General features: G+C 54.8%; 7 protein-coding genes and 1 non-coding gene across 8 annotated transcripts; 6 read left to right on the top strand and 2 right to left on the bottom strand.

Annotated features, from left to right (window-relative positions):
* Positions 1-770: 770 nt before the first annotated feature.
* On the top strand, positions 771-1,766 carry M421DRAFT_296089 (uncharacterized protein). Its single transcript, XM_033589068.1, has 2 exons — positions 771-1,276; positions 1,498-1,766. Exons 1-2 carry the CDS (start codon positions 954-956, stop codon positions 1,622-1,624), a joined length of 450 nt encoding a protein of 149 aa, XP_033444417.1. The 5' UTR covers positions 771-953; the 3' UTR covers positions 1,625-1,766.
* Positions 1,767-4,098: 2,332 nt separating this feature from the next.
* Positions 4,099-11,643, bottom strand: M421DRAFT_424997 (uncharacterized protein). Its single transcript, XM_033593940.1, has 2 exons — positions 10,556-11,643; positions 4,099-10,506 (listed from the first exon to the last, which is right to left on the bottom strand). Exons 1-2 carry the CDS (start codon positions 11,363-11,365, stop codon positions 4,327-4,329), a joined length of 6,990 nt encoding a protein of 2,329 aa, XP_033444416.1. The 5' UTR covers positions 11,366-11,643; the 3' UTR covers positions 4,099-4,326.
* A 574-nt stretch (positions 11,644-12,217) lies between these two features.
* M421DRAFT_73277 (UreD-domain-containing protein) lies at positions 12,218-13,219 on the top strand (the record flags this gene model as incomplete). The annotated part of the gene is made up of 1 exon (XM_033596951.1): positions 12,218-13,219. The coding sequence occupies one exon, from the start codon at positions 12,218-12,220 to the stop codon at positions 13,217-13,219; it is 1,002 nt and encodes a 333-aa protein (XP_033444415.1).
* Positions 13,220-13,497: 278 nt separating this feature from the next.
* M421DRAFT_103949 (uncharacterized protein) lies at positions 13,498-16,399 on the top strand (the record flags this gene model as incomplete). Its single annotated transcript, XM_033586961.1, has 3 exons — positions 13,498-13,804; positions 13,861-15,909; positions 15,957-16,399. 3 exons carry the CDS (start codon positions 13,498-13,500, stop codon positions 16,397-16,399), a joined length of 2,799 nt encoding a protein of 932 aa, XP_033444414.1.
* Positions 16,400-16,930: 531 nt separating this feature from the next.
* Positions 16,931-19,655, top strand: M421DRAFT_73157 (cullin-4B; the record flags this gene model as incomplete). Its single annotated transcript, XM_033596941.1, has 3 exons — positions 16,931-18,707; positions 18,759-19,181; positions 19,234-19,655. 3 exons carry the CDS (start codon positions 16,931-16,933, stop codon positions 19,653-19,655), a joined length of 2,622 nt encoding a protein of 873 aa, XP_033444413.1.
* A 247-nt stretch (positions 19,656-19,902) lies between these two features.
* Positions 19,903-21,273, bottom strand: M421DRAFT_73201 (uncharacterized protein; the record flags this gene model as incomplete). The annotated part of the gene is made up of 3 exons (XM_033596945.1): positions 19,903-20,249; positions 20,298-20,989; positions 21,113-21,273. The coding sequence occupies 3 exons, from the start codon at positions 21,271-21,273 to the stop codon at positions 19,903-19,905; spliced, it is 1,200 nt and encodes a 399-aa protein (XP_033444412.1).
* Positions 21,274-22,775: 1,502 nt separating this feature from the next.
* M421DRAFT_424994 (uncharacterized protein) lies at positions 22,776-24,084 on the top strand. Its single transcript, XM_033593939.1, has 2 exons — positions 22,776-22,844; positions 22,908-24,084. The coding sequence occupies exons 1-2, from the start codon at positions 22,804-22,806 to the stop codon at positions 23,854-23,856; spliced, it is 990 nt and encodes a 329-aa protein (XP_033444411.1). The 5' UTR covers positions 22,776-22,803; the 3' UTR covers positions 23,857-24,084.
* Positions 24,085-24,886: 802 nt separating this feature from the next.
* On the top strand, positions 24,887-24,958 carry M421DRAFT_t118. Its single transcript has one exon. It is a non-coding gene; the product is annotated as a tRNA-Ala (tRNA).
* The last annotated feature ends 1,205 nt before the right edge of the window (positions 24,959-26,163 follow it).

Raw genomic sequence — 26,163 nt, 5'->3', positions numbered from 1 at the left:
GCACCATGACTTGTATTTCATCTGTGTCAACTTTCATATGTGAGCAACAGGCGCTGGAAAACGTGAAAATATCCAGCGACAACTGAGTACTTCTGCTATTCACGCCCTCAGGTAACATGCAACGATGAATCTGGCTGTCTATATATAGATAGGGAACTACCTATTCACGCTAAATACGGTCCTTGGATTTTTGCCTCCAACACGTTGATCAACACGAGCTCAGGATTATCGTCAAGGTTCTTCGAGCCCGGTGCCGTTCTGACAGGATTTTCCGCTTGATCACGTCGAGTAAAGCTTGTGAATGCCATCAAGATTGAGCAGACACATCGCTGACATTGTGAATCTGGCTCACCATGCTAAGCAGCTGATCAGTCACAGCCAGCGACTGGTCTCCAGAAACGATTATGTCTTCTCTCGAGCCGAATTCTCTCAAGGACGCCAACGGCCGAATGACGCCCGCCTTCCCTGACGAAAAAAAGAGCTTGCCAAGATCAGCAACTGGATTGATCGTTATGTGAAGCCCGACTAATTGCAGCATAAGCACCGCATCGGTGATCTTCTCAACATGCAACTGATAGCACGCTCCGTGGTTGAGTATCTCTTTCTCTGCCGTAAGAGATGGGAGTAAACGCATACAGTGAGTATACTGACCATCGATAGGTAGACTGTCGATCCGCGCTCACACAACGATACTCCAAGGACTTGCTGGGCCAGACGAGAAGCTGGATACAGACTCACTGAACGTCACTTGTGGCACAACTGACAACAAAACCTTATGCCGGTGTAACCGCAGACAATGGCAGGAAGGTCACCCTATGAGGCGAATGCGCAGATACCCCGACCGAAGCTACAGTACTCTTCGTTGAGGCCGTGCTTGATGCCGGTGCAAGGTACCGAGGCGTGTTCCTGAAAAAAATGGGGGGAGAGCATCAACATGGAAGGGAGACTCCACCATGCGGAAGGAAGCAACAACCGTAAGCCAAAGGTATAGTAGGTGGGCTTTCCTTCGTCACTGCGATTGTCTTTCGTCAAGTCACACGACTGCTTCTCCAGTCTATCTGTCTTGGGCAATCCTGCTTCACTTTCACTTCATATTTTTGAGTACTCTCAAGCCACATCTCGCGATTGTACGATCATTTGCGATCACCTCGACTTATCTACTAGTGCAAGCATGTCTAATTGCAAGCATGTCTAATTGCAAACCTGCCGCTCCTCTCTTCCCTGAACAATATTCCCATCCTAGCCGTCAAGCCATCATCCACGCATACAAAACTCGGTCAGTCTCAACGCCCGCCACTACCTCCGCTACCAATCCACCTACACGGCCATACACTCCCCTCACGTACTCAATCGCCATGGTCGCGTCATCACAGCTCGCACCATCGCAGCTGACATCTAGATACATACAAACGACCCAGCAATACAGCTACAACGACGCCTCCATCCGCCTCCGTCTCATCACTCTCATCCGTCCACTGCTTCCTAACGCACACCCAGACAACGTCGCGTTCCTCGTCGCCCACATCTGCAGCACCCTCATCCGCGTGAGGAAGAACAACCAGCTGGGTCCCAACGGCATCCAGAGCACAGAAGATGTGTTCATCGGTATCGGATACGAAGGTAAAGAGTGCTACATGGGTCTGCTTGTCAACGCGCCTGGAGTTGGAGCTGTGAGGTGCTTTTTCGAGGGCGACAGGATGGCGATCGTGGAGAAGGAGGAGATGAAGCCCGATGCTGCTGTGGAGGAGCTAAAGCGGAGGCTGGCGGGTAGTTTGATGAGGGTTTTCAATCAAATCAGGGATATTAAGCTTGCACAGGGGAGGTGGTGAGGTGGACGCAGGATTACATGGAAGTCGGTGTAAGCGTGGATGGTGTGTGGTGTCGGGGTACATTCAAGCACGGTGTAAGATGCCCGGAAGTGCATCTAGAGCGGTACTGAGTATAACGACTACTCATTCGCCCATGCTGTCAAGGCCTGGAGAAGCTAAGAGTAATATGTTAGCCGATCCTCTACGTGGTTTGGCTCAAAGACACGATGCTCTTATCTCCTTGACAGCGCTGAAAATCTCTGATTGGTATGCCTTCCTCTATTGTTTTTTACTTCTGCTCTAATTACTTCTACGTAAGTATTAGGTGGTTGACGCCCACTTAGCCAATGTGAGCGCGGACTACCCTTCAGTGCGACAAGACTGGTAGTCACTTATCGGAAGCATTTCATGCGTATTGCAGTAAAACATTGAACGTACCTCCTGATGTGCTCTTCGTCCCCAGCTTTGTGATACCTTCCATCTATGCCGCACTGTGTTTGTTTACTGTTTCTCTGAACCCAGCACGTCCAAATTTTGCCAGCACATGAGGATTCTCTACCTTCCAGTCCTGACCATCCTATATCTTCTACATTCCACTACGATCCTCATACCCTTCGCTCATCGTGGTATTGTCGTGCATATGCTGCATCACGCATATGTTTATCAGATCTCCAACATCGGCCACAGCATTCTAGCGCCTGTCGATACCTTCTCCTATCTAAGCCTTTCTGTGCGTCCACAAATATTTCATCCAAAACAGCAGCTTCCTCGCCTGTGTCATTGCAACAGCTTTCACCTGATGCATATTATGCATCTCCACGTCTTTCTTGTCTCCAACGACGATGCCGACTCCAATTTGTAGGTCGTCCTCGGTCCTAACGCATGGTTGACCTTCTGATCGGCTCGAAAGTACCGCAACACTCTCCTGTCAACAGTATTCTGACAACAAGACGACTGTTGCGACGTTTCTTCAAGCGCTATATCATCATAAGTCTGGAATAGCGGCATGCGATCACCAAAGAACCCATTGAGCCTTCGAAGTACCCGCCGTCACGACAAGTGTCCTCCGATATCTCGTACACCTCATCGGTAGAGTCGACAGTATGCGTGTGGGATACTGGGCCTCGGGGAGGTAACTAGGGTATTCAAAAGTTAAGATGGCTTCCCCGTGATCTGCATGAGCCCAGTGACGAGCCGAACGAGCTTGAAGAGGGAATGGGTATGATCGCAAGGTATCTAACCCCCTCTCGGAGACTGATACATACACTACAGCTGAGAGGGTGGCAACAGTGGAGCCGGGGTTTACATTGCACGGCGTTGCTTTCTTTCCCCCTTGTTTAGTCAGGCGTGAGTTTCGCGTTGGCTATCCCAAAGGAATTTGGGACATATTTTACCCGTGATTCGATTCTCTATACTCTAGTTTCCGGTAATCACCCGTGTAGTCACTTGCCATGTATATGTGCACACCTTCTGCTTCACACAGATCGACAAGGAGCTTCTGTCCAGACATCATGGTCTCATTATCAGCATAGTAGCAACAGATGACGGTGTCGGAGCCGCGAACAAGTGAACGCAAGGCTTCAGTGTCGTAGGAACCAGTCTGAATCAATTGAAGATTCGGGTGAGTCCTAAGAGTGTATGGGAGTTTGCTGATATCGCGACAGGAGCCACGCAGTCGAATGCCAGGTTGTTGAAGGAGGTTGAAGGCAATACGCAACGCCAACTTACTGCTGATGCCGGCGATGGAGATGGACATGGCTGCTGATTGGCAGTAGGTTCGCTTTAGGGTCGATATAGCATGTGGTGGTCAGAATATGATTAGTTACTCTGTTTGGGGCGCAGGTGCATCGCTGTGTTCGATGTAGATCCGTATGCATGCAGATCCGTTGTGCCATAAATATTCAGAATGCGATCCTGCCGCTCCACCATCTTTGCACACGACCTGTAGGTTATTTATGATTTTTGCACAGAATTGGTCAGCCAGGCAATGCGCGGAGGAACGACCCAATGAACGTCTTTGTTGGCTGGCTCTCTGCTACGTTCCCAGAGGTCACACAGCGCGAACGAGCGGACGATTTATGGCGGAAGCGTGTTCGAGCTGTCGCATCGAGCACCTCGGACTGTTGAAAGGCTACGTTAAACCAGATACAACTGTACAGGGCTACAGTCCATCACAGATTCTTGATTGGCTGAGCAGAGCTATGAAAACTTCACTAACTGCCGATCAGCAATCTCCACAGTGGCGTCACTGAACATCTGGAAAAAATCCAATCGCTGATCAGACTTTGTATCATGTCTTCTAATCTTTTTGTTTCTCTAGAGTAGCAGAGGATGAGGGCTTGACGTTTCGACGTACCTCTATTGTACAAGAACAGAATAGCACCAACATAGTCCTTCGCAGGGCCTTGCGAACACCATTCCGTACTACACATATCTTCATCGTTGTTTCTACAGCACATGCATGCTCTACATCATTGTGCTTTACACCGTAATACGGATCGTGATGATTTGCTCCCGATTAAACTTCCATCTCACCCTCGGCATCCATCTCTTCCGTACCATCTAGGTCCTGCATGGGGACATTTTCATCTGCAGTGCCAGCGGTCTCGGAGGTCTGCGCTCCATTTGCCTTGCTCTCGGACGCAGGTCGATGCTCTGCCTCTTGTACCAAAGTATCCGCAGCTCGATCGGTAGCAGAAGGTTTAGACGCCGCAGCAGCGATTTGATCCCTCATAATTGCATACTGCTCTTTCGGGTGACGCATGATCTTTGTGCTCGCAGTCATCGCTCCTTCGCGCTCGTCATCGGTTTGCGCGTCAGACTCATTGTCATCGCTCGGTGACGGCCTCGCATCGCGCCCCAGCAACGTGGAATACCTTAGGTGATACTTGTCACGCCATTGCTGTTTCTCGTGCTTCTTGTATTTGCGTTTGACATGCGCGTTGAGCCAGTCGTCCTCTAAATCGTGCAGGACATCGCCGAATACAGCCCAAATGCACGGCAGAGTGATATAGCCACCGCCGATGACTTTTTTGACTGCGTTAACCGACTCCAGCCACTGCAAGACGAGCTGGATCTCGAATATCTCGGTTGTGTACTCATCACAGTTTGCGTGGATGTCTTCGACCGTTGCACCGGGCTGGAAGATAAGAGGTTGCAACACTAGATTCAGGATCCGGTACCACCAGGGCCAGGTGACCTTCTGCCCATCCATGCTGCTCCAGATCGGCAGTAGGGCATTGAAGTCATGTTTACCAGGCAGCGGTGGCACTGGAAGCGGCGGCCAAGCTGCGAGACTGGTTGCCAATTCTCCAAGCGGCGCAGATGCCGGCTGCAGTGGATTCCCATAGTCGTATGTCTCAGTAGGAACCACATGAATGTCCCAGAACAAACGCTGCCTGTCAATGCCACGGTGCACATAATCGCCTTCCATGAAACCCCATACAGACAATCGCGGCAACGGAGCACCAAACTCGTTGTTGACAGACGGGAGCTGGGGAGCAAACTTGACTTTGCCGTTGCTGAGCAACGACATGACTGCCATGATGGCGCCATCTGGTTCGGCGCGGGAGATAGAATAGATACGCTTCTCAGGATCGTCCTGCGCAAAAGCAGCGTCCATATCCTTCTTGATCTTGACAGCAGCCATGAAGTCGCTGAGCTCGAAGGTGCGCCCGTACTTCTTTGCAAGTCGTGCTGTGAATGTGTAGTTCCTGCCGGGCAACAGGCGCTTTAGCTGGCGCATCCGCAGCATTTGTCGGTCGACGTACTCGCCCACAACCTTTGCAAGCACAGGATCACCTAGCGCCCTAAGCTTCTCATGAGCTGTCTTGCTGTCGTAGCGGTCCTGTGGCGTAGCTGTATTCGCCCGAATCCATGATCGCGCCTTAAGCTCGGTTTCGTCAACGCTGTTTCGTTTCGCGTGAGCGTGAGACTGGTGCAGAGGCGCAGTGAAGGGGTACTGCAGCTGTAGCTGCGTGCGTACTCTGTCTGCAACCCTCTCACGATACCACTTGGGTCGATCCAGAGCCTCGTAGCTCGACAAATCGACGATGAAATGCTGAAGCGCCTCCCGGTACACAGGCAAAGAGAGTTCAGGGTACACACAAGTGTGCATAGCCCACCTGACCAGGTTTGCCCAATCATATTTCGTCGGATCTTCGATCGCTGCGATCCTGTTGTTCTCGTATGCCTCCAGGAAGCGAGTTTCGAAGTCTGATGTCAAATCTTCGATCTGTGTAGCCATGTTTGTTTGCATCCAGCGCCATAGAGCTTTTGTTTTAGCGAGATCGAAGCCCTTGGCATCGTGTGCCTTCTCGACGATACTCCAGTCAATGCTGCCTTCGACTCCTGCCATCGATGAAGCAATGACGAGAGTGCAGACCAGCTTCTTAAATTTGTCAACAGGGTCCTGGCTTTCGGCATACTTGCGCTCCCGTTGCCGTTTGTCGAAGCCAGCCTTCTTTCTTTCGGTCCAGGCCTGGTATGTCTTCTGCGATTGAGACCTCGGCTTTGGTGGAAGGTAGACAGGCTCGTTAAGGTCTCCAGTAAGACCAGTGAGACGTTCGAGTAGGGTAGGAGGCGGGTCCTTTTTGCTGCCTCGTTTGGCATTCGCCTTTTCTTTGGCCTTGGCTTTAGCCTTCGCCCTTGCCTTGGTCTTGGCCTGAGCCTTGCTGAGTTGCATAAGAGGGACATGGTCTTCACTATCAGAAGAAGTTGAGGACGAATCAGAGGTGTAGGGATCGTCACTCCCGTCGCTGGAGCTAATGACAAGACTGGGTTCAGTAACAGGAACAGGCTTGCCCGTACCAAGACGAACTTTCTTGCTGGGCTTTGATGCAGGCTCGATGATCCTGACTCGTTTTCTGCTTTTCGACGGCGCAATCGAAGCATCCGTAGCCTTTGTCGGAAGTGGGATACCAAGCAAGTCGGTCGCACGAACAAAGCCAAGTTCCGTAGAGAAGGTTCCGTTCGTTGAATAGAAGCGGACAATGGGCGCAGTGATTGACGAAACGTAATATCCAATCGAGGGAACTGTGGGAGCTGAGTTGTCCGATAGCGTAGACTGACCCACGGCAGGACCCACCCAAGGATCCCTCCACGTCAAGGATCGCCCCTGCTGAGCTTCATCTGCCGCTGGTTCAATCTCTTCGGTTATGCTCTCCCCAAGCTCTGGATCAAGAGTTGTCGAGGGCGCAGTCGATAGCGGAGCACGACGATATCGTTTGTTCTTGTCATTGAGACTTGCAAGACGCGCTCGCTTGGCCCGCGGCTGTCCGTCGACCTTCGCGGTCTGTTTGAGAGGTGCCTCCACTCCTGCGTTTTGAGCGTCGCGCGCGAGTTCTTCATTTTTCTGCTTGTGGTAGTACCGCCTCCGTCGCTCGAGGTTGGCCTCCTTAATCTTGCTCCTGAGACTTGGATTAAGACGCTCCAGGCTGACGGTCTCGTCTTTCGGCGCGACTGGCATCGGCACGTAGAATGACTCATCAGATACCAAGTGAAGGATCTCTTCCGGATAGTACTGATGTGCCTTCGTGCTGGAGTAGTTGGCCATCTTGTATGCGAGTTTCGTAACCTGCGGGCTTGTAGGGGTGAGATGTTCGTACACCACCATGTCCTTCTTTTTCAAGCCGGCACTCTGTCGAAGCCTGATCAGGAAGCTGAACTTCTTGAGCCTGTTGCGTGGATCAGCGATCATGTCTCTCAGATTCGACAGCACGGTGCTCGAATTTGGCGGAGCCACGTTGGGATATAGCTGCTTCCAAAGAGTGGTGAATGGTCGTCCAATTTCTCCATGCATGGGATAAACACCATCGCAAAGGTCGATGATCTGCATAATGACCTTGTGACGGAACATCTTCTGACTTCCGCCTCCCGTCTTGGTACCCATGTATGCTGCGAGCTTCCTGGCACTCCGGCTCATCATGTCTTCTTCCCTAATCGGACCACATACGCCCTGGATCTGAGAATCGTTTGCATCATCTTGCGTCTCTTGTTCCGCTGTGTCATCCTCGAGCTGTGGTTCATCGACATGAATTGGCTCTGTAGGATCAGCAGATGCATAAGGGCTTTGGTATGCAGACTCTGGTTGTAGCGGCTTGTTGATTGCATTCCAGCCAGCAACCGGACGAGCATACTGTTGTATTGCTTGAGTTGCCTTCCGACTCTGTCCCGAGGGGTTCATATGCTCGGCACCAGCTGGCGTATGCTGGGAAACATGGGTCTCGTCAGTCATGTGTTGATCTCCTGACTGTTCGGCATCCAGGACATCGCTTTGAGACAATGTAACACCATCCGCGCCTGAATTGGCAAGTGCTGCATCGGGCTCGACGCTGTCCCCCGCCGCAGATGTTGAAGGGGCGATGGTCGCGTCACGCTCATCGTTGTCTGTACGCTGCTCTTCTGTCTCGACCTCTTTTTCAGGCGATTCCACCGGGCGGCGTGGTGATGGTTCCTGCTTCTCGCTTGTAGAAGTCGTTGTCTCATTCCTGAACCAGTCCAGATCCGTGAGCCCTTGCAGCCGAAAAGTCGCAATGTAAGCGTTGCGCGGTCTACCTTGGCCAATCTTACGTTTCGCAAATGGATCGATATAGACGCCAGGAACAGATCGGTTGCTGTATTTATCTTTGATCGAATGAATCTTCTCATCGACAGCGGCCAAATCGATGATGGGAGGAGAGCTCTCGCGAGGAGGCGTGACTATCTTTGGACGGTCTTGTTGTGGAAGACTGGTTGCGACAAGTGTACTCTCCTCCTCCACATTGGTTGTACTCGAATCGTCCTGCTCTTGCGGTTCAAAAATTGGCTCAGTGATCGCAGGGGACGTTGTTGGTGGTGGTGTCGGTACTACCGCGCCGGACTCTTCCGCGGAATCGTCTCGCTCAGTTCGTAGTCGCTTGGGGGGTTGCGAAACGGAAGTATCATCATCAGCCTTTCGCTTCTCAACGGCTGGCGTGCTGGTTCTCGAGGCTATCACTACTGACTCGTCAGGGTCATTGAGAACAGGGGTGTCGTCATCAGAGTTGTCCAATCCTCGAGTCGGATCATAGTTTGGATCCTTTTCCCGCATCGTCTGTACCCTGACCCCATCGATTGCTCTAGTCAGCTGTGCTTTGGGTAGCTTCTCCTTCACGGCATCAAGATACGCTGGGATGACTTTGGACTGCTCGAAAGGAATCTCGAAGTCGCGCTCCTCACGCAGCCCTTCCATAAGCGACTGCGGTAAACGCCCATGGGGTATGATACCGAGCTTGATTCTCTGATCTTTGCTCAGCAGTGCTGGTTCGTTGGCTGGCCGACTCTTTCGCGGCTTTTTGACCTTAGATCCAATCGTTGGGAGTCCACGTTGCTGGCGGATTTGGTCTTCGATCTTCTGACCCAGACGCCCACGGGCTGGCAGCCCTGCAGCGATCCGCTCTTCCTTGGTCATGAGCGGTCCAGACTTAGCGAGGACGGGTGTTGTATTCGCGCTTGATGGTCTTTCCAGTACAATCGACTCTGGAATCGACATCAGCTCTCCTGTCTGCTTGCGATGCTCTCGAATCTGATCCTCAACAAACTTGCTGAGGCGGCCTTTCGGCTTCAGTCCCAGGGCTATCCTCTGGTCTATGGTGAGTAGCCCTGTCTCGTGCTTCAACTTCGGGAGACCCAGAATTTTGGCTGCAGCCACGGGCGTCGCGTCGTCGCCGTCGGTAGCCGCATCGCTGAGTATGCTGCGTTGACTTGGAGTTACCGGATTCTCAGACCTTGGTGTTTGAGATGATAACAGGTCTTTGGATGTAGCTTTTGGCTTATTCCTCCGCATGGTCTTCTCCGACATGGGTGTCTCAGCCTTCTCATACCCAATGTCATCAGCAAGCAGATTATCCCATCGTGGCCCATACTTCCTTGGTAGGACGATGGCTCTGCGACATTGTGAAAGTGATGCTGAACCATCTTTGTCAACAAAATCTTTTGAGCTGAGAGCGCGAAATCCCCAAGCATCAACCTGTGCGCCAGGTGCATCCTTCTTCGGTCGGCCGCCCTTGGCTGCTGACGATTGTTTTGGCGCAGGCTTACTAACTCCGGCCCAAATGACTTCGCCTGCGTCCACAGCCTCCTGGAAGTTGCCGTATGTACGATACACGTAATGTACAAACTTCTTCTCCTGTGTGTTGCGTGTGTCTCGAATAATTGCAAGGTGTCGGAGATGAGCTGGCTGAGTCGCCTCCCAATCATCCGTCAATCGAGTGAGATACGACTCCATCGGTCGCCGCCAAAACTTGCCCACAATTCGGTCGCGCACGACTACAGCATCCCATCCTTCTGCGCCGCCCATGCCTATAACCTCATATAGCGTGTTAGACAACAGGCGTTCGGGTATCCACTGGGGCGGAATGCGACCGGCGTCTTCCTTGACACCGTCGACATCTTGCGAGTCATTGTTGAGTATGTCAACCTCCAGGTCCCGCATCAACGTATCACCGTCAACGTCCTCGTCTGACTGCTCCTCGGCATCCTCTTCGAGAGTGACCTGGCGTCGGAACTTCAGGTTTTCGTGGTCTTCTGGTCGAGGTTCGCGCAACACCTCGATGCATGTGAGCCAGTTGTCTTCGGCGTCTTTCCTACGTGCTCTGAAGCGCTTCACCATCCCGGTTTGATCAAGGCGGATGAGAGCGCCCTGCACGGCTCGCTTATTCCAAGTGGTCATCGGTACATTCTGCTTCTTGTTAGCGGCTGCACAATAGCCGGGCGGTTCGAGCTCCTACCAATCGCTTTCGGATGTCTCTCGTCGGCACGACACCAGCATCCTTCAGCGTGTTGTAGAGAAGGTGCACAAAACCAGACAACACGAACTTCTTGTATTGGAAGACGTCTTCGACTTTACCTGAAGTTAAGAAATGGTCCGCCGAAACAAACTTCTGGTGGACGCAGAGACTAGTACGCAGCTTGCCAGATTGAACAGGGCGCTTCTCGATGTAGCCCTTGCGACAAAGCTCATCGGTCCTGTGGGGCACTGAGCGCTTATCTTGCCCGCTCATGGCCGTCAAGTCGGGCTGTGTGACTCCAGCTGTTCCGTGCGAAGCAATCAGAGAGAGCAAAATGAACTCCATGGTGGGAACCTTCTTGAGATCGATGCCATGACCAGTCAATGCCTGCCAGATACGATTTTGACTCGCGAAGAGACGAGGCGCGGGAGTGTCGGCTGGAGGATCGTCGAAGACTGTATCGCCATCGTTTGACAGACTTGGAAGGACACGAGGTGCACGAACGGCCTGTTGCGACAAGCTGACATTGGGTGGCCCTTCGATTGCGGGATCTTGAGATGACGAAGAGCTCTGTAATCCTAAGGGCTTCTTTGTGGCAGCGGTCTGGGGGGTGAGCCCTTCTTTGATAAGACGCTGGCGCATGGAGTCCCGCAATGCTAGGAGAGATTTTGCGGGGTCTTGTGTCTCTTTCACTGCGTTGGTAGAATCTGTAGGCGCAGCTGCAGACGCAGTGTTGTTCGGCGTCGATCCTGGCTTCTCTGCTGCTTCGAATTCGGTGAGAGTATATTGCCGTGTAACCCCATGGTGCATGATGCGAATATCTGCATGGTCGGTCACCCAGCGCCAAATCCTCTCATGCAACGTGGATCCCAGCTGCTCTGGTCGAAGACGCGAGCACGATCCATCTTCACTTTGCTGCTTCTCGTAAAAGGACTGTATGAAACGCTTGAAGTCGGCACTGCCAGCTCCTGTGGTCGGTCAGTTGGGTGGCCTTATGCATGACCGAATAGTGCTCGGGATGAGACTCGAACACCGAATGAGGCGATAGCGGGGTCTGGTGTTACTCAAGCACAACAACCACACGCGGGCGGCTGCAGAGGAGGTGTTGCGCGAAGAGCAAGCAAACTAGTCTGACTTGGACAAAGTTCGACCCAGAAGCAAAACAGAAAGGCGCGTCATGCTTACCTTGCACACCGGTTAGGGCAATCTCAGAGAGCACGTGATTGACAAGCTCATCCACGCCTTTCGCCATTGCAGGCCGAACACTCAACTACCGCGATTGGGGTGACATGGACAAGGTTCGCGAGTTCGATTCTGGGAGGCGTCGTTATGGAAAAACTCGAAGCAGTAATTTTGGCGCTGGCTGGCTGCACAAAGGTGGATACGGAAGCGAAGGACAAACGGCGGGCAACAGGAGGGGCAATTAACTTTTGGAAAAAGTTGTGGTTCGCTTGGCATTAATCAGGTACCTATCGCAACCATCGATAAGACAAGCGCGGCTGTCCTTTACTTGGGCTCGACGTGCAGACCCACTCGATTCGCATCATGTTAGCTCGTTCTTGACATTGTCGTCGCCCGCTACGGAGGGTCATCGTGTTGACATAGCACGCGCTTGCTTTCAGCTCAACCATGCTCGATCATAGCAGAAAATAAAGCCCCGCCATGTCCTTTACCTCTCCTTTTGCCAAATCCGCGTCGAAGCCCGGCCATGGCACCATCATTATCGAGATTCTGCCGCCGAGCACACCAGTACTCAAGACTGTATCTTACCAGTATCCGTTGAAATTGATCGCTCCGGAGCCTCTTCCTCCACCGGACTTTGTCGCAGAGGCAGACACGCCACGTCTCGTTCACACGGTGTACCTCCTGACATATGGAGGCGGCATCGTCGCTGGAGACAGCATAGACCTGGTTGTGCGTCTGGACCATCAAACGCGGCTCCTGCTTCTCACCCAAGGATCCACCAAGATCTTTAAGACGCTCGATCCGCAAATAGTCTCTCACCAGCACATGAAGGTCCACTTGAAGCACGGCGCTGCGTTGCTGTACCTGCCGGACCCTGTGCAGCCATTTGCACGCACAGCGTTTTCGCAGTCGCAGCTCTATCACCTGGAGCAAGGCAAGGGCAGCCTATGCGTGTGCGACTGGGTCACAAGCGGCCGCTCAGCCAGAGGCGAAGATTGGGACATGTACGAGTACCAGAGTCGGAATGAGGTATGGGCGACGGAGGCGTCGGGGAAGACGAGGTTATTGTTGCGAGACAACTTGATCTTGGACAAGCATGGACGGACAGATGTGCATTTGTCTTCTCGCATGGATGGGTTCTCTGTCTTCGGCACGCTCATTATCAGGGGGCCCGCGTTTGCGTCGCTGGCAAAATTCTTCTTGGAGGAGTTTGAAGCACTACCGAGAATCGGGGGCAGAAACTGGGGCGATGCAGTGCAAGAGAAGCTGAGCAGCAAGGAGCAGTGGCGCGCAGCCAGGCAGGCAAGAGAGACCAGGGATCGTGCTGTGTGGAGTGCTGCACACGTGCGCGACTTTGTGCTGGTCAAGTTTGCGAGCACGGAGGTAGAGGGTTCGCGGGGCTGGCTGCGAGACATGGTCAGGGAGGAGGGGTCAGTAGTGCATGCATTCGGCGAGCGGGCGCTGCTGTGTCTGAAGTAGACGACGATAGCCACAGCCATAGCCACGGCATCAGCCGCATGTGGCTTTTTTTGGTGCTGCACCAGCCAGTCTTCCCCTGTCATGTCAGTCGTGCAAGGCTGAATGCCACGTGGGGCGCCGAGCCAGTGACGAACGAGTGCCCGACCGCAGATGGATTCGCCGACCCGCCAGGCATCACAAGCAACCACGGCCAACGCTGCGCGACGCTGCGCGACAGCCAACTCGAGTCCCATGACCTGCACACATCCACGCATACCACACCCACACTCGTCGTCACCATGAGCGGCAGGCTCGTCACTGCGCGTCTCGCAACGCTTGCGCGCCGTGCCGCCCTGCACACGCCACGCCGGTACACGACGCACTCGCTGCCCGCCGGCGGTCTGCTGCGCAACGAAGCCGGCCTGCGCCTGATCAAGCGACGGCCGTGGCCCCTCGGCAGCTATGCGCTGCACAACCTCCCGGCCATGCGGTCCATCTCATTCGCACGAGTAGTCCCGAAGCTCGTTACCAAGCTTGCGACCGCCGGCGCAGCAGCGGGCGGCGCAGTCATTGCGGGCGTCTCCTATATCCAGTACCAGGCCGGCCGTACGTGCAACCGTCTCGTCCACAAGTCCCCCAGGGAGACAGCTAACGCGCCACAGAGGCTGGGAGCTTCGCCATCGACCTCTTCGGCCGCGCAAGGGATGGCGTTGGCAGCGTCGCGGGCGGCGCGCTCGATTCCGCCAACGGCTTCTTCGCGCAGATCGACCAGGGCTGGCGCAGCACAAAGGACAGCCTCGAGAAGGCCGACTACCCCGAATGGGTGCAGAAGCTGCTGGCCGTCGACACGGCTGGCGGCGCTGGCGGCGGCAATGGCGGCGGACAAGGGCCCGAGGAGCCCAAGCAGAGCGGTGCCGGGGCTGCAGCGGCGGGTGCGTCGACAGCAGCCGCTTTCGGATACGGCCAGGACGACGATGACGACAAGCAGGACGCCGAGAAGATTGCTCGCGACGAGCAGATGATGATGCTCACCAAGAAGATGATCGAGATCCGCGGCCTGCTGCAGACCGTCGGCCAGTCCGACTCGCTGACGCTGCCCTCCATCGTCGTCATTGGATCGCAGTCCTCCGGCAAGAGCTCCGTGCTGGAAGCCATTGTCGGGCACGAGTTCCTCCCCAAGGGCCACAACATGGTCACGCGCCGCCCGATCGAACTCACCCTCGTCAACACACCCGATGCCCACGCCGAGTACGGAGAGTTCCCCGCATTGGGGCTTGGGAAGCTCACCGACTTCAGCCAGATCCAGAGGACGTTGACGGATCTGAACCTGGCCGTACCGGCGTCCGATTGTGTTTCTGACGACCCCATCCAGCTGCGCATCCACTCGCCGAACGTACCAGACCTTTCGCTGATTGATCTGCCTGGGTACATCCAAGTTGTAGGACGAGACCAGCCCCCAGAGCTGAAGGAGCGCATTAGCCAGCTGTGCGAGAAGTACATTCGTGCGCCCAATGTCATTCTCGCAATCTCAGCAGCAGACGTGGATCTGGCCAACAGCACCGCGCTGCGAGCATCGAGAAAGGTTGATCCTCGCGGTGAGCGAACCATTGGAGTCATCACGAAGATGGATCTTGTCGAGCCTGAGCGCGCTGTGAGCTTACTGAACGATAAGAAGTACGCCCTGCGCCTAGGCTATGTGGGCGTTGTATGCCGCGTCCCAGCCGGTGCAGGAGGCGGCAAGCTGTTCCACCGTGGGAGCGGCAACATTCAAAACGCCATTGCCAAGAACGAAAGCGCGTACTTCAGCTCACATGTCGAATTCGCGCCCGAGGAGCATGTCGAAGTTGGCACCAGAAACCTCAAGAAGAAGCTTATGCATGTCCTCGAACAGACCATGGCAGCCAGCCTGAAAACAACAAGCGAAGCAATTCAACGCGAGCTAGCTGAAGCCACATACGAGTTCAAGGTACAGTACAACGAGCGTCCACTGAGCGCAGAGTCGTACCTCGCAGAATCTCTCGACAGCTTCAAGCACTCCTTCCGTGGCTTCACAGAGTCCTTTGGCCGCCGCGAGGTCCGCGAGCTCCTCAAACACGAACTCGACCAGCAAGTCCTCAACCTCCTCGCCCAGCGCTACTGGAACCGCCCCTTCGACGACCTCAGCCCACCCTTCCCGGAAACCGATCCGCTCAGCAGCCTCGCGAAAGCCGACCCCGAGGGTGAAGACTCGATCTGGAAGATCAAGCTCGACAGCTCCAGCGCCGCACTCACAAAGCTGGGTGTCGGCCGTCTGGCAACCAGCGTCGTTGCGAGTGCACTTCAACGGAACATTGAGTTTCTCATCGCCAACTCACGCTTCTCTGCGCACCCCTTCGCGCGCCAGGCCATCACCGAGGCGTCGACGGCTATCCTCAAGGACCTGAGTTATGACATCTCCGATGAGCTCGAGATCTGCATAAAGCCATACAAGTACCGCATCGACCTCGAAGACAGCGAGTGGGCCAAGGGCCGCGAGAACGTCACCGCTGTCCTGAAGGAGGAGCTCAAGGTCGCAGAGGCGGCGAGCAAGCGGCTTGAGGAGTTGATGGGTGGGCGCAAAAAGGTCAAGGACGTCATGTCTTTCATTGATCGCGTGCGCGGCGGACAAGTGGTGCTCGAGGGTGACGGTGTTGGTGGCGCTGGAGGGTTCAGTCAGGCGCTATTGAGTAAAGGTATGTCCCGTCCTCCTACTACGAAGTTGAAACTAAGGATACAACAGGAAGGGAGGCAGTCTTCCTCCGCGACCGCGTCGACATAATCAAACTGCGCATCCTCGCCGTGAAATCGAAACAATGCGCCAGCCGCAAGAACAAATACCACTGTCCCGAAGTGTTCCTCGACGCTGTTGCAGACAAACTCACCACCACGGCCGATTTATTCCTCGACGCCGAGCTCCTGTCCAAATTCTACTACCAGCTCCCCCGCGAGCTCGACGCGAGACTAGGACGCGGACTGAGCCAGGATGAGATTGATCGTTTTGCGCGCGAAGACCCAAAGATCAAGAGGCATTTGGATGTGGTGAGAAGAAAGGACTTGCTTGAGCATGTACTCAAAGAGATGGAGGGGCTGAGGCAGCTTGAAGCGCGAGAGAAGAGGGCGGTGAGCAGGAGGGAGGAGAGGGAGAGGATGAAGAAGCAGGGCGGTGGGTGGAGTCTGTTCTAGCGGCGCTCGCCGTGTATGATTGTAACTGTTGGTGCATAGATTGCATGGTGCTTGGCGTTAAGATACCACAAAGGGGCGAGACTCTACTTCGTCTGCTTGTACACTCTAGATTTGAATGTCAGCCTGTTGACTGTGTATTCATGACAGCCTGTTGACTGTGTATTCACGTCAGCCTGTTGGCTGTGTATTCATGACAGCCTGTTGACTGTGTATTCATGACAGCCTGTCGGTGGAGGCAGCTTATTGCCGGTATCTCCGGTGTGCACAGCATCGCAGAAGTCATGCACGTTACACAGCACAGCATCAGGGGAGCGTCGCCACGAGGGCGATATGTGTGTCTGCAGTGGTCTCTCAACCTAGAGGCGTACTCGAGGCGATTTAACAACATCCATACTGCAGTCCTGGACATATCTTGTTGCTACCGACATCATCACGACTATGCAGCTGCAGCACTAGCGGCGCGTCATCCTAGCAGCCGAGCTCCAGCGACGTGCAGCCGTCGACCGCTCCGCACTCTCGACGGCCTGTTCAATGTCCTCCGCCGACTCTAGCACGCTGAAACGGAAGCACTCTGTGTCCACCCAGCAGAAGCTGTCCTTCACCGCCCAGCAGAAGCCCAACTCGGCCGCCACGGCTGCCCTCTCGCCCACGAACAAGCGCACCCGCCGCGAGAGCTCCCCCCGCGAAGCCGCCACACCAAGCATCATGAGCACCGCCGACATGTACAGCTTCCCCAGCAAGCGGGCGAGCGTGCCGAACGGCAAAGAGGTCGTGGACATGACGTCGAGCCCGGACAACAGCCCCGCGAAGCCTCGCAACGGCGTTATGCGCAAGACAGCACCGAGCATGGGCGTCAACGCCGCACCCAAGCGATTAATGGTCAAGAACTTCCGCCCCGTCCGCAAAGTCGATCCCAGGGACTTTCTCGACCAGACATGGCAGAAGATCGAGGCCGCGCTGAACACCGTCTTCAAGCAGGCCGAGATCGACTTCAGCCTCGAGGAGCTGTACCGCGGCGTCGAGAACCTCTGCCGACAGAACATGGCGCGCGACGTCAAGGACAGGCTCGTCAAGAAGTGCAAGGAGTACGTGAGCGGCGCGCTGAAGGCTAGGGTCAAGGAGAGTCTGGGCCGGACCGACGTCGACGTGCTCCGTGCCACGCTGCAGGCCTGGAGCACATGGCATGACCAGGTCCAGTACCTCGACTGGATCTTCTGCTACCTCGATCGTTCGTACTTGCTTCCTCGCCACGAGTCTCTGCGCGACCTCTCGGTCGGGCTCTTCCGCGCCATCATCTTCGAGCATGCAAAGCTCAACCCGCGCATCATCGACGGCGCCTGCCATCTCGTTACTGCCGATCGAACGGGCGGGCATTTAGACAGCGACATGTTCAAGAAGACAGTAGATATGTTCCACGACATGAGCGTCTACACAGAGCACTTTGAGCCCCGGCTGCTTGAGCTCAGTCAGGAATACGTCTTGAAGTGGGCCGATGTCGAAAGCGAGCAGAAGTCGTTGCCCGAGTACGTGCGCAGCGCAAGAGCGCTCATGGACCGTGAGATGCAGAGGGCCGACTCGTACCGGCTGCCGAACACGACGAAGCGCGACCTCCTTACCTTGCTCGAGGACCACCTGATCTCGCGGAAGGAGGAGAGGCTGATCAACCAAGACGAGTTTGCAGATCTGCTGGAAGCAAACTCGGTCGAGGATCTTGAGCTCTTGTACTCGCTCCTCGAGAGACGTAGACTCGGAAACAAGCTACGACGGGGTTTCACGAAGTGGATCGAGGATGAGGGCACGGCAATTGTGTTCAACGAGAAGGAGCAGGAGAACATGGTCGTTCAGCTCTTGACGCTCAAGCGGCAGCTAGACACCTTCTGGAAAGTGTCTTTCCATCGCGATGACGAGCTTGGCCATGGTCTGCGCGAGTCGTTTGAATTGTTCATGAACAAGACGAAGAAGACGAGCGCAAGCTGGGGTACCGACAACTCCAAGACTGGCGAGATGATTGCCAAGTACGTCGATATGCTGTTGCGAGGTGGCGCGAAGGCTATTCCTGCGCAGCTCAGCCGGAGAGCATCGGCCAAGGTGGATGTCGCAGAGGCTGAGGACGACAACGAGGAGGCAATCTATGATGAGGACACCGAAGTCAACAATCAGCTGGATCAAGTACTGGATTTGTTCCGATTTGTGCATGGCAAGGCTGTGTTCGAGGCGTTCTACAAGAAGGACCTGGCTAGGCGTCTGTTGATGGGCAGGAGTGCCAGTGCGGACGCTGAAAGGAGTATGCTGTCAAGGCTGAAGACAGGTAGGCGCCGTGATGGATTGCTCACTGCATGATTCGCTAACACCGACACAGAATGTGGCGCGGGCTTCACAGCAAACCTCGAGCAGATGTTCCGCGACATCGAGCTCTCGCGCGAAGAGCTGGCATCCTACAAGATGATCTGCGAAGAGCGCGGTCAAAAGCAAAGCGTCGACCTAAACGTCAACATCCTCTCCGCATCCTCATGGCCCACCTACCCCACAGTCCCCGTCATCATCCCGCCGGAGATCAAGTCCGCCATCGACAAGTTCGAAGCGCACTACAAGTCGAAGCACTCAGGCCGCAAGCTAGAACTCAAGCACGCCCTCGCCCACTGCCAACTCAAAGCCAACTTCCCCAAAGGCAACAAGGAACTCGTCGTCTCCTCGTTCCAAGCCATCGTGCTCCTGCTCTTCAACGGCAGACCAGCGGCCGAGCACATTGACTACAACTACCTGAAGCAAGCGACCGGTCTCCGTGAGTCCACTACCCATCCCATCCCAAACCGTTGCTCACTAACAACCCCCAGCCCCCGCAGAGCTAAACCGCACCCTCCAGTCCCTCGCCTGTGCCAAACTGCGGCCCCTGACCAAGCACCCCAAGGGCCGCGAGATCGCGCCCACCGACACCTTCACCCTGAACGCGTCCTTCAGCGACCCCAAGTACCGCATCAAGATCAACACGGTGCAGCTCAAAGAGACGGCCGCAGAGAACAAGGAGACCCACGAGCGCGTCGCCGCGGACCGCAACTACGAGACCCAGGCCGCCATCGTCCGCATCCTCAAGGCGCGCAAGCGCATCAGCCACGCCGAGCTGGTTGCTGAGACCATCACGGCGACGCGGAGCAGGGGCACGTTGGAGGTCAGTGGGATTAAGCGCAATATCGACCGGCTGATTGAGAAGGAGTTTCTGGAGCGCGAGGAGGATGGGTTGTATGCGTATATTGCGTAGCGGTGAGGTGGGGGGGGGGGGGGTCTTGTGTTACTGTAGGCCGGAACGCAGTGCGTCGAGACGTTACATGTTGTCTCGTTGAATGCGATGTAGTGTACACAACGTTAATTGGCGATCTAGATCTAATGCTAGTCTAGCAGTGCTTTCTCCGTCTTCTCTCCGCCATCCGCCAAAAGGCAGGGTATCACCAGAAACGCCATCGTGAGTGCTCATACAGATCGTAGCCATCCACCCTTCGCTCCGCGCGCTACCTCAACCAACTCCAGTGCCGGCGCACGCTCCAATCGAACCGCGTCATGCCCACCAGATCATCTCCGTTGAGATAGTCGACACCCAAACCGACCAGGTCCCACCAGACGCGGTTCCGCAGCGCAATGGGCCACTTGGGCGCGCCCCAATACCGCGCCTTGAGCCCGCGCTCATGCGCGCCCTTGATCTGGCCGCGTATCAGCTCGCGCTGACGCCCGCTGATGCGGCCCCACCAGATCCTGCCGATGGATGCCTGGAAGTTTGTGCTCGCGTAGAATGAGTTTGTGGAATCGAAGTGGCTCCCAGGCGTCGTGCCGACGGTGCCCTGGCCCGACGTGCTCACCGCTGCGGGCGTGGTCGGATTGGCGTCGTCGTACTGCGCCTGGTCCTGACTGGCGGCGTCCGAAGAGGACGGCTCGACGTATAAGCGGTCGAGCGGCGCGTCAAAGAAGATGTCGCGGTAGGTTGAGTTTGCGACGACGAGGCTGAAGGGTGCGTTTCCTGTCGCCACGACAGTGATGGGACCTTCGTGTATGGCGGCGCCGTCGTAGTATGTCAGGTAGCCCTTCTCGCGCAGCGTGGCGAGTTGGGACGACACGTAGGGCCAGATCTGGGAGCCGTCGTTCTTGAAGTCGACGAGCAGGACGAGAGTCTGCTGGGGCGCGGTGTCGAAGACGCCGAGCTTGGCGGTGGAGTTTAGTTCCGAGGGGGGGAGGAAGGTTGTGTTTTTGTTCTTCGAGTCCAGCATCTTAACGAGCGGGTCTACGTACATGGACGTGAAGGTGTGGTTCTTAGTGAGTGACTGCGTGCTGTGGCCCACGAAGAGGTCTTCGTCGAACAGCCACACGTCGGCTTCTACGCCAGTGCAGCCCCAGCGCAGGGCATCGTAGAGGGGGACACGGCGCCAATAGTCGTTGTGGGAGTGGCAGGGGATGGGAGTCACGTCCTTGGTAACGTCCAGAAGATATGATGCCATATCTGTGGACGCTTGGTTGGGCTGGCTCCAGTCCAAGGCAGCGGCGGCAGGATCATCGTGGATCAGGGGAAGGTATCCCAGGCCGACATTGACGATGTGCACACAACCACTGGGTTTGTTAGTATGGTGTTGTTCTAGCCCGCGGAGGGGTGGTGCGAAGCGACAAGGCTGAGAATGCCATGGCCGCGTACACCGTATACCCGGCAGACAGCGGATCACTTACAAGAAGAACACTACGAAGCCCACAATCGCCAGACATCCCCACGCACCGTGTCTCTTCCTCCAAACATACTTCTTTGCACGCCAGGCTCTCCGTCTCTTCTCGAAAGTCGGTAATCTTCCCGTCTCGTAGTCAGCTCTTGGGACAGAAGGCCGCCTCCTCCGAACTGCCATCAAGCAACGGCCCCAGAACGTGGGGTGTGGTCCTAATGAAGCGTCGCTGTCTGAGTCCGAAGTATCGCCATTCTCCAAAGCGCGTTCTGTTACAGTCGAAAAATCTTTGTCTCCACGAGGACTCTTTGCCCGCGAAACGTCAAAGTCAGATGTGAGATGGTTGTGCAAGAGAGGCTGCGCGCTGGGTGAGGCAATCCGCAATTCGGCGTTGTCGGAAGCCATGGCTGTCAGATTGGCAATGATGGCGACCCCTGCAGCAGATCGGACCCTAGCAGAAGGTGCGGATGGCCAAGAGATGCTGCAATTCAGCGGCGAGACGGGTGCTAGACAGCTGCAACACCGCCGTGGACGGCCGGACGCTGTATATGCCAATTGCTCTCGCGCTGCCCGCACCCTAGGTCACCTTCCGAAACGAATTTGGTGGCGGTGCCACAAGCTGTGGGCACAATCCAGACTTCCGTGAATCCAACCCCGGGCCTACGCCAAACTGAGCAAGCTATAGCGCGGAATACACGAATGGTCAGCATTCCACAATAATGCTCGACAGGGCAAGAAAGTCGCGCAGCCAGTATCCAAAGGGGCCGAAAATAGGAGCGTCGCGCGTTCCGCGTGGTTGATGGCTATTTCGTGGCTGTCAGATCCGTCCGATGGAGATGACTTTGAGTTGAGGATGTGGGTGCTGCAGCATTTATTGTTCACTCGACCGACTTGGAATCGTTTGTGGCAGGCACACAGGCTGTCGATGTGCGCCTATTGATCTCGACCTCGCGGTAAGCGGCCGAGCTTGTTGGCTGATCTGGTGCACGTAGCGGCAGCAGAGGGTGTGATTGGTGTAGGAGTTTCCACAATATACACAGTCAAGTGGCAGCCTGACGGTCTCGAGCTCACAACACGAGGGGGATTGTTTGCGTATGGCTTGCAGAGAAAAAGGCGATCTATTGTTAGGACCGGTGAGCCTTGAGAAAGCCCTTTGCGGAAAGATTCTGCGATTGGCCAAGATCATCAGGCCTTCCGTTGTACTCTTGGTGTTCTCGTGGATCGAGGTACGCCTGAGTTTGGGCCCGCCATAATTGCGCCGACGGATCAGGCATGGAGCCTCGATTCGAAACTGCAGACTGCACACTTGATGCAAATGCCCCCGGAATAAGCTCAGCCCTTGTTCTGATGCTGTTTACCCGAAATGCCAGTTCCTACTTTAGTGGCGGTCTAGATCTGCGGGGGACTGCACGGTGGCACTTCGAGACGGTATCTCCGCACTTCGCGAACCAGAGCACGATCTTGCATGGCACCATTCAAGCCACAATCTGCGTGTCCAGGCCCAGCACCAGAGCGAGATGCCTCCGGCGAGGCTTTGTAACGATGTTCGATAGGGAAGGTGGGGTGAACGAGAAGCTCACGTGCGAGCGAGCGGAGCTAAGACCCACTCCAAAAAGCTTATGTCCACTAGCGCAGGGTCCCTGCAACAATTTGCGACAGTGATGAATCTGATCGGCTGTAGCACAGCGAGACTCTATACACATAGCCGCAATTATGCCTCACAAACATAAGCGCAAAGCAGGCGATGCGCCAGAGTATGTTTCCGGCCCCGCGCAAACTCGATCCTCGGCCTCGGCCTTTATCTAACGCCGCAGCAGTTTCGATCTCCCACCCACATCGCGCGCCGCTCCCCTCCCAGTAGGCAAGAACAAGACGGCCGCAAAGCCGAAGAAGCGCAAGATAGCCCATGTCGATGGCTACGGGCAAGATGACACCCCCAAAGCCTTCCAGCGGCTGATGGCCTTCTCACAATCCGGCGTCGGCGCCAACAAAAAGCGCTCCGGCCTCGACGACGGCCTCGTGCTGTCCAAGAAGCAGAAAGCCGCCGCGAAGCGCGCAGCCCAGCAATCCGCCGACGCCGGCTCAGACACCGAGTCTAAAGGCAGCCTGAACAAAGCCAATGCGACCGCCGAGGCGAAACAGATTCCCAGGATCCAGCCAGGGGAGTCCATGGCTGAGTACAGCTCACGCGTGGATGCTGCGCTGCCACTCGCTGGCGTCGCAAAATCCGGCAAGAAAGTCGCTGGCGTGGCAGACCACCGCGTGACCAAGCACGAGAAGCGGCTGAAGAAGCTGCAAGCTGGGTGGCGCGAGGAAGAAGCGCGCATTCGCGACAAGGAAGCCGAGGAGGCGGAGCTCGCCGAAGAGGAGCGCGACGAGCAGGCTTTGATATGGGAAGACAAGACGGAAGAAGTCGCGCCAGGGCTGCGGGCCAACGGGAAGAAGGCCAAGGCTTTGAAGCGGAAGAAGGTTGTTGGCGAGGTTGATAATCACAGCGAGGACGAGTGGGAGGCGCTGGAGAGGAAAAGAGAGCAGAGGAAGGGGCTGCATGATGTTGTGCATGCGCCGCCGACGTTTAGCAAGGTGCCGCGGGAGATCTTCAAAGTCAAGAATGGCGCAAAGGTCAACGTGAACAACGTGCCGAACGCGGCGGGAAGTTTGAGGAAGCGTGAAGAGCTGGGCGAGGAGCGCAGGACGCTTATCGACACGTACAGGGAGCTGATGGCTGCGAAGAAGGAGGAAAGGACCTCGAGGGCGAGGGCGTAGGAGAAAGTGATACCCAGGCAATAAGCATGATCATGATGACTCGGCCTTTTCCCGCCTGCATTGTGATTTGGCATGCTGAATGCTTCATTTGGTCCACTTATACAATGAATTATAGCCCAAGATCACATGTAGTATTCGTGTGTTTAAGTGGGTTCCTTTGATCTGATCAAGCTCAAGATCTTGGAGGTACAATGGTTGCATTGTTTGAGAGCATGATTTGATATGGCAGGAGACGCATTCTTCCTGACAATCTGTATGCATTAGAGCTTCATAGAACAGTGACCCGATACTGCTTGCCCGTGCAAGATTCTGCAATTTTAGTTGGTCACCTTGCTACGTTTTCGCTTCAGGATCGTGCTGAAGGCATGTCAGTTGCGTTAAGCTCGACGCGCGTGCGGTTTTGACCCTCGTGGAGCTCCCACCTTCATCACTCAGCACGCGTCCCGCGTGCTAGCGTGCCCTGTCCAGGGCCCTACAAATTTCGCGTTATATTCTCTTTCATTTTTTTCCTTCGGTGAAGCTCGATGTCGTCAAAGTAAGTGTTGCTTTTCAGATTTGTAACGACAAACGAATAACAGGTCTCTCATCCTGTCCATCAGTCGTCAGTACTCACTGCTCAGGTCTTTGTGAACAATCCAACCACGAAGCAAGACAAGGCCAACTCTGCACAAGGGATGAAACGCTGATATTGTGGTTGCAAACTCGGTGTTCGTTGCGGATAGAAAATCTGGCGTTCATCCTACGAAGTAGTGCTCCTGAGATTATCGACAGATGGACTGACAATAGCTAAACCAGCAGAGCTCTTCCGCCGGACATGCGGCAGTAAAATCAGCGACAGTCCTGCTCAACTAAGTTTGAGATGCCACTGTAGTACTCATAGTCGTGAAGTCGTACTAAAACTTACGAATCTCATCACGGTCTGCCCCGCATACGACTATATCGCCCTCATCCCCCGCCCTTCATACCCAGCGCATGCGCTATTATGATTATTTATCAACTTCTTGTTGAACACTTCATCAAATCAATATTTGGGCTTATAGCGCAGTGGTAGCGCGCCCGCTTTGCATGCGGGAGGTCTAGGGTTCGATCCCCTATTGGTCCATTTTTTTTGTAAAACTCTCCTGGCGCGAGTTTTACGAGCAACATTGCTTTTTGGGCGTATTGTCGAACAAGGTCGCCGATGTCATCATATCTAGGTCTTAGGTTTAAGGATTAAGGAGGGCACCTATAGCATATTAGGAAGTGCCTCGTGTTAGAAAATTTAGTACATTGCTATGGTCAATCAATACTAGTAGGTATGCCAAAATTTGAGATTCTTAATTGCAACAACAAAGAAAACGGAAAGTCCAATGAGAACGTGTGGATAGTGAAAGAGCGACACGAAAAAAGCACTTGTTAAGAGGGCATGCTTGTTTCTGTGTCACGAATGTTGCTTTCTCCTGCCTGACCCATATTGGCCTTAGCTCTCATACCACAAGACGGCTTCGCTCAACTGTTGAAGTGATCAATTTTGGACCTCCCATCATCCACTTACAGCTTCTTCACAGCCTCATACTTATTACTGGCCTTTTCCAAGACCTGCTCGAAGCCAACCAATTCTCGCAGTGGCGTGCCGTCAAACCCGTCAAAGTGAGCTCAGCTCGCGCGCACCACGAAGCCGTATGCGAACTATACAAAGACTGTGAATGGAACAGTGAGATATGCAGCAACTGAGTATGAAGCGCATGTGGTGAGGTAAGAGATGGTGGTGGAGACGCAAGACCAGATGCCCTAGAGATCGTGCGCCGCGAAGAAGGGTTCGTGAATCGCAATTCCAGCGCACTCGTACTGGAGGGAGATCCCGCCTGACAGGGCTAGACATTGCGTTGGGTGTGCGAATCGTATTTGCGCTTGCCTTACTGAGACCGATGCCTCCGATCTTTCCTTCTGCCACAAGCTCTGCGAGCGCCTTGATGGACGTTTCGATGGTCACATTGGAGTCAACTCTTGCCTTCTCCAAGACATCGATAGTCTTAATGTCTTCGAGGGCCTTGTAGGCTTCCTCGACTGATATATGAATGGTTTCTACACTGCCCGTAGCTCACGGAACTGGGCGCGCCTTTGGGGCTGAGGATGACCATTTCTGCATCGTTGGAATACTTTCTTGCAGTGGTAGCGAAGGAGGTGCAGTGAGTTGGCTCTAGGTGTGCCATAGTGGATGCCCTATGTAAAGTTCAGTCAACTGCCCCCAAAGCTTTCTTCATACAACCACAGATATCGTAGTCAAATGGCCCGACGGTAATGTCAAGCCTACAGCTGTAAAAGCCA

Source organism: Didymella exigua (genome assembly GCF_010094145.1).
Source record: "Didymella exigua CBS 183.55 unplaced genomic scaffold M421scaffold_41, whole genome shotgun sequence".
Lineage (NCBI taxonomy): Eukaryota > Fungi > Ascomycota > Dothideomycetes > Pleosporales > Didymellaceae > Didymella > Didymella exigua.
The sequence above is the reverse complement of the archived record's forward strand: the minus strand, read 5'-3'. Positions and strand labels throughout refer to the sequence as shown.

Excerpts from the sequence above, each read along its gene's own strand:
- M421DRAFT_296089 (XM_033589068.1), top strand. The coding sequence starts at position 954 with ATGCGGAAGGAAGCAACAACCGTAAGCCAAAGGTATAGTAGGTGGGCT. Across the intron at positions 1,277-1,497 it reads ATCCACGCATACAAAACTCG|ACAACGTCGCGTTCCTCGTC; the intron begins GTCAGTCTCAAC and ends ACGCACACCCAG.
- M421DRAFT_424997 (XM_033593940.1), bottom strand. The coding sequence starts at position 11,365 with ATGCACCATGGGGTTACACGGCAATATACTCTCACCGAATTCGAAGCA. Across the intron at positions 10,507-10,555 it reads GAGACATCCGAAAGCGATTG|AATGTACCGATGACCACTTG; the intron begins GTAGGAGCTCGA and ends AACAAGAAGCAG.
- M421DRAFT_424994 (XM_033593939.1), top strand. The coding sequence starts at position 22,804 with ATGCCTCACAAACATAAGCGCAAAGCAGGCGATGCGCCAGA. Across the intron at positions 22,845-22,907 it reads AAAGCAGGCGATGCGCCAGA|TTTCGATCTCCCACCCACAT; the intron begins GTATGTTTCCGG and ends ACGCCGCAGCAG.